This window comes from Manacus vitellinus, unplaced genomic scaffold, assembly GCF_001715985.3.
Source record: "Manacus vitellinus isolate BGI_N305 unplaced genomic scaffold, ASM171598v3 scaffold_34_pilon, whole genome shotgun sequence".
NCBI classification, from domain to species: Eukaryota; Metazoa; Chordata; class Aves; order Passeriformes; family Pipridae; genus Manacus; species Manacus vitellinus.
In genome coordinates this window covers 6,100,593-6,107,153 of record NW_021940488.1, presented here as the reverse complement: position 1 = coordinate 6,107,153, position 6,561 = coordinate 6,100,593, and the positions used below count along the sequence as shown (strand labels likewise).

At 43.6% G+C, this 6,561-nt stretch overlaps 1 protein-coding gene across 1 annotated transcript in view; it reads left to right on the top strand.

The window, feature by feature from the left end:
• The first annotated feature begins 3,234 nt into the window (after positions 1 to 3,234).
• CXADR (CXADR Ig-like cell adhesion molecule) overlaps positions 3,235 to 6,561 on the top strand; it is a 63,236-nt gene continuing 59,909 nt past the window's right edge. Inside the window, exons 1-2 of the mRNA XM_029961435.1 lie at positions 3,235 to 3,402; positions 4,116 to 4,242. Coding sequence (XP_029817295.1) covers positions 3,235 to 3,402; positions 4,116 to 4,242 — 295 coding nt within the window. The remainder of the gene's footprint in view (positions 3,403 to 4,115; positions 4,243 to 6,561) is intronic.

Sequence of the window (6,561 nt, the reverse complement as noted above, 5' to 3'; positions counted from 1 at the left end):
GAAACAATTTCAAAGATTTAGAAAATTAAAGATGTAAGATTCAATAAATTAAATATTAGATAATTTAATATTAAACAAAATTAATATTAAATATAAATAATTGTATGGGATATATTAAAATACAGAGGGGGAACACAAGCTCTCAAAACACCAAATTATTTTTCATTACTTGTTGTATTTAGGCAAGACAAAGCTAGGCATAAGAATAATTTTTTCAAGTTCTTAACTGACCTAAAATTTCTTTTTCAAACACAATTTTTGTGTTTCTGAGCCCAGGTTTGAGTGAATGTTAGCAATGCTTATGGTTTGAGAATTCAGGCCCTCACACCATGTAGATTCCAGATGTTTTCAGAGAGAGGAAAGCTCTCCTCTGCTTCGGGGCAGAGGGAAGATCCCTTTCTCCAGGTCTCAGGGAGAAGGCAGATCCCATTCTCCAGTTTTGGGAATGATCTGTCACGTGTGGGTTTACTCTGTGCTGGGAAGGGGAGCATCAAGTTCCCTGAGGTGCTTTGGGCATTGTGGATTAATTCCTAGTGACTTTCTGTTATTGAGATTTCCTCTCTTATTAGGAGGGTTTGCAAGGTAGAACTTCCCAGTAGCCTCACAATTTCAGCTTTGCTCTAGTAGAATATCCATTCTTAGAGAGCAGCAGGCACCAGCAGGAATGACAGGTACAGAGCCTGCCTTGTACCAGTGGTGATTTGATGCTCCCATTATCACTGCTGGAAAATGGCTTTTTGGTTTTCAGTCAGATTCCATACAGAGACAAGGCTTGTGCAGCCACACTGTCATCACCACCTTTTTAAACCCTTCAAGTCGTAACAGAGAAATGTCACAGACAGAGTCACATCTTAAAAATCTTGTGTCCCACAGGTTCCCTGAAAACTGGTGAGCAGGTAGTTCTTTATTGCTTAGCAGAGCCCAGCTGTTCCTCTTTCTGGTAAATGTGCCAGGCAGCTGAGTGAGGAGCATGCCTAGACTTTAAATCAGACACAGGATATGGTGTATCTTGCCTATCTATCATGTAAAACACTCGGAGAATGAACATTACGAGAGAACTACAGGAAGGCATGAAAGCTGAGACGAATGTAGTAGGAGGCTTCAGGCAACACAGGAGGGAGCTACGTGTCTTAGTTGACTTAAGAGAGCATAGGTGAAAAGGGAGTACAGATGGGTTTTGGGTTAAAAAAGAGAACCCTGGGAACATTGCAGCAGTGGCTGTATGGGACAAGAAGAGGAAATCAATATGCTACCACAGAAGATCCATAAAACACAGGGGAAAAAAAAATGGAAGAGGGCAGGCTTTCTGTGTCTTGCTACTTACAGAACTACTATCTCGTGGAGATCCCCTGTAACAGAGTATCAGTGGGGCACTTAAAAATACTGTGAGGATACCTGATCAAGCACCGAAGAACAGACTATTAACTGCTGCAAAGGAAATCAGTGGAGTACACCTCAGAGGAGTGGGAGTGTCCTTGGATGCTAAGCATAGACAGTGCTCACTTGTGTAAATGAAATCTTAAGAGATATTTGGTTGTTATGGATTTTATGCAGGTGATCTACATCCTTTTTCATTTTGCTCACATTGCTGACTTTACTGTGACAGTCACTGCAGAAAGAAATACTGTTCTGCTTGAGGAACATCAGAATGCAAGGGCAGAGTACAAGGGTATCAGTGACCTACAGACATCTTCTGGTAGGAACCCTTTTTTGACTTCCACTTCATCAGAGGCTCAGTGCCTCTTTGCTCTGACCACTGAATGAAGGCAGAGGGGTGCCTTTGAGATGGAGCACTGGAAGAGAACATGGGGCCTCAGAGGGATTCCTGAAAACATGTCTCTTGCCTAGGTTTTTGCAAGTGCTGCAGCATAAATACCATAATGATATCTGATGGAGAAACAGGGTTAATTAGTTCATACTGCTTGTGAGACCTGAACTTACAGAGGGACATGGCACTGCCCTGTGTCATGTAAATACACTGTATGGGACTGAACTGGAGGTCTCAAAGGGCCGCCAAGTTGATCAGATGGATGAAGCATCTCTCCTATGAGGAAAGGCTGAGAGAATTGGGATTGTACAGCCTGGAGAAGAGAAGGCTCTGGCATGACCTAATCACAGCCTTCCAGTACTTGAAGAGACCCTACAAGAAAGATGGAGACTATTTACAAGAGCCAGGAGTGACAGAACAAGGGGGAATAGCTTCAGATTGAAAGAGAGTAGGTTTAGATTAGGTATTAGGAAGAAATTCTTTACTGTGAGGGTCATGAGGCACTGATATGGGTTTCCAGAGAGGTTGTGGCTCCCCATCCCTGGAAGTGTTCAAGGCTAGGTTGGATGGGACTTCAAGCAACCTGATGTAGTGGAAGATGCCCCTTTCCATGGCAGGGGTGATGAAACCAAATGATCTTTAAAGTCTTTTCCAACCCAGACCATTCCATGATTACCATATATCCAGTGCATGGACTTGTTCTAAGACACATTCCAGAATTATCCTTTAGCCTAATAAATAGAACAGCAGAATGACCACCGTCTCTAATGTAGGAAATGCTCCACAGTTATTTGTAAACAGACTTTTAATTGAGATGCACTGATACAGCCTTGACACTCCATGTATGTGCCTTCTGGTCAGAGCAAACTCAAGGTCTTACAGCAGTACAGGCAAAGAGACCTGGGTTGGGGGAGAGGGAGGTTGTGGCAGAGATGGGTGCTGCAGATTTGTGTTTCCAGCTGCTGGAGGAGAGAGGGGAGATGCAGGGGATGGCAATTGCTGCAGCAGAGAGGGCCCTTTACCTCTGCTGCTGCCACACACCCCTTCTTCCCCTGCAGTGACAAGAGCTACCGGGCTTAGGTAATGTAGCCTTAGGGACATACTTCATGTGCTGTGCCCATCTATCTGTTCCTTAGCAGCTCTCTACTTCACTCCTACCAAGATCCAGCTCTGCTTCTCATAGATAGAATGAGGATTTTTACAAAGATTGTATTTAGCAAGGTTCCTGGCTTCCTATCCTTGCTATCCCCTGACAGCAAGGCCACAGGGTTCACAAGACACTTTGTACTCCCATAGCCATGGCACAGCAGGATCTGGTAGGGGCGAATCCAGAAGTGTGCTTAAAAAATGTGGTTTTCCATTTAAGACTCTCTCTTTGAAACCCATGGGTGTTGCAGGCTCTTTTCTCTCTCCCAGGTTAGCCCTATACATTCTTCCTTTTCAGACCAGCTATTCCCTTACGTGAAATGGAAAGGCAAAGACATTTAGTGGCAAGAGAGGCAGGTCACAAACTGTACCTGTCAGCAGCTGTCAGGCACTGGTCAATCCAGCACATTGATACCCATCTTCACACACTGGTCATCACCAAACCGCTCAAACAGTATCGCTTGGCTTGTTCTGTTGGTGATGTGCCAGTAAATCCCACATAGCTCATGAGTTCATATGTGGGTAATAGAGTAAGTTGGTACCTGAGGGCTTCCCATTTCATGTTAGTCACAGTCTTGGCAGACCGTGGCTTCTACTGTGTAAGTGGTAGCAGTGAAAGCACAAATTACCTTTTTTTGCCCATCTTTAACATGGGTGCTGATAAAGGGATACACATGAGCCAGGTTGTGGGGAAAGGAGAAGAGGGCTTTGCACAGCGATTTTATGTGTTCATAAAGTGCCCTGAAATCTTCAGGGATAAAGCATCACACTCTTCAACCTGAATCAACATAGCGCAGAAAGTCCTATTTCTTATGAAATACAAATATATTTTCTGCCTGATGAGTAAAACAGAAGATCATAGAATCATAGAATATCCTGGGCTGGAAGGGACCCACAAGGATCATCAGAGTCCGACTCCTGGCCCTGAACAGGACAGCCCCAAGAATCACACTACTTGCCTCAGAGTACTGTCCAAATGTTTGTTTGATGTGGCCATGGTTTTTTTACTATTAATATCATGGGGTTTTTTACTATTAATATCACAATTAAAGGCAAAAAAGCAGGTTTTGGGTCTGGGCTTGTAACAGTTTGTGATTATTGTTTTTCTCCCAAGGCTGCTTTTGTGAAAGCAACCCAAAGGCACTGTGACAAGCCTAGAACTGTCTAAGGATACGCCAGTTACTGCCCTGTTGTACCCCAGGATCTGCCGGCGTTTCAAGTCAAACTTCGGGAGAGAATCAGGAATCCCAGCCCTATTGGAATGGTTGATGCAACTGTCGGCAGGAGTGTGGAAATCCAGCTTGCAATTGGGAAAGGCGCCGGCGGAGGTCAGTGTCTCACAGAGTCAGGCTCTCCCTGTCCCCGCTGCTCAGACGGCGCCTATCGCAGCCATTACCTGCCCTGCTGAAAGAGCTCCGTGCGGCTGCCCCCCCCTACTCCTCCCCGCCGAATTTCATTTAGTTTCTCCCCATCGTTTCAGGGACGTCAGCATGAGCTGTTCAGCCCTGATATTCAACCTTGTAACAACCAAAAGTGCTGCTGGATCTGACTAAGAACAAAACTTTCCAGCGCCTTTAGGATCAAATGCAGATTTCAGGTGTCTCCAGAGTCAGGCAGCACACGAATGTGACTGTTTCAGGTTAGCTGTACGCCCCTCATCTTGTGTGAATGGAAGAAAATAAGTCCCTTTGCATGGTATTCTTTAGGCAAAGACTAAAGATGTTTTAAGACACCACCAAAAATCAGACCAATTTTCAATTTTAAAAGTTACGTTAAGCAAGGCCATGTTGTAACAGTGAAACCAAGCCAGAAATCCAAATCTTTGGTTAGGAGAGAAAATCACATGTGGTTAAAGCCTAACTATTTTTTTATTCAGTTTGCTCAATGCCTGTCAATAGTTTTTCCATTTCTCCTGCGCCTGTTTGCGCCCGGAGTATCAGACATGCCAGGGCTGGCTCCCAGCAGAGCTGGACTTTCACTTTCACCTGGACTTTGGACCAAAGGTAGAAAAGTTCTCTGCTTTTGTACACACTACAAGTGTGAGCTGTGCCCTTAAAGATACACAGCAGGATACTAAAATCTGTAAAGGGAACTGCCAACAGGGTCTGGAGGCAGCTGCACTGGAGACACACAAACTCTCACAAGCACTTGGGAGAGCCCAGAGGAGAAGGAAGTGGGTGACAGCATCTGGGTGAAACATGGCCAAAAAGAGCAAGGCTGAAAGAACTAGGTTGTTTAATGTGGAGAGGAGATGTGTGAAGAGAGACACTGCTGCAAAGGAGGACGTGAGTCTTTCCTTCTGCGTGGACTCAGTAATAAGGCTTGAATCACAACCGAAAGTTGAGTACTAGAAAAAAGTTTCTCATGGAAAGCAAGAAGATGTGTTGGGATCCACTGAAGTGCTATGAAAAATCCAGTGCTCAACCTGGAAAAAACAGGCTAGGCAAATGTTGGATGGGAATGGTTGTGGCATACTCGGTCTTGCTTTGGCCAGCAGGATTACAACAGAGCCTCTCAAAGTCCTTTCTGGACTGTTTCTATCATCCTGGTCTGCTTCTATCATCTAATGATAAGTCATAAATCCTATGAGTTTCAAACCTCAGACTCTATTGACAGCAAAAATAGTTTTAATCAATGAAGAATTGGGGGTGGTGGGTGTCTGTCTTGTTTAGATGGGTGTCTTCTAAGATTTACACTTTCTGAAGTCTTTAGGCAATTTATCTCCTACTCAGGTTAGTGAAATTCATTATCCACCTGAGGATTAGTGGGAATTCATCATTACATGCAGCCAAGGTGTGTGTTTCCACATTTATTTTGAAAGATTGTCTTAAAGGCAAAAACAAAATCAAAATCTTCCTTTCTGTCCTCACAACTTACACACACATTGAGTCCAAAGGAGACAAAGAGATTGAGAAATAATATTATGTCATAAAGCCTGTGTCATTCCTTTTTTTTCTGTGAAGGGTGCTCACTTCTCTATTTAATTTTCCTTGGCTACCTCTTGAGCAGGCTTGGGTGATGGGAAGGCTGTAGAGCCTAGCACATATAGCTGAACTGATATCCAGCACAGCTGCACCATATGAGGTTTGGGATCACAGTTGCTCATTTTTTGACCATTTTTGTTGTCTTGTTCTGTTCAGAAGTTGGTTAGGCGGGGATTAGGTAGAATAATCCTTCTTATCTACATGTTTAAAATTTTGGCTGTCACGGACACAAGATCCTGGTGCTGTAATGAAAAGATAAAGTTTTCTAGTTCTCCTTCTGTATTCCTGCACTTATTTGCAGACCAGAAAAAAGGCAGCTTGCTCCAGCTAGCCAAGATTTAATGTCTCCTTTCCATTGCAAAATTCTTACACTTATTTTGCTACTGTAGAAATATGAGATTCACAAAGAGTTTCCTCTGTATCCTCTTGGCAGACAGGTGACAACTATTAACTTTAATGAAAAAAATATTGGAAAAAACCAGTTAGACTGGGTTTTTAGTTGAAAGCTACCAGGCCAGCTGATACTCATCACAGATACAATAAACTGCCATGCACAGATATGGAACCAGATTAGGAGGACCCTAGATGGGAAAGAGAGGGTGAATCATTTTCTTTGGTGGTAAAAGTCCAGAGTTGTCCTTGACTCCCTTGAAACTGGTGATA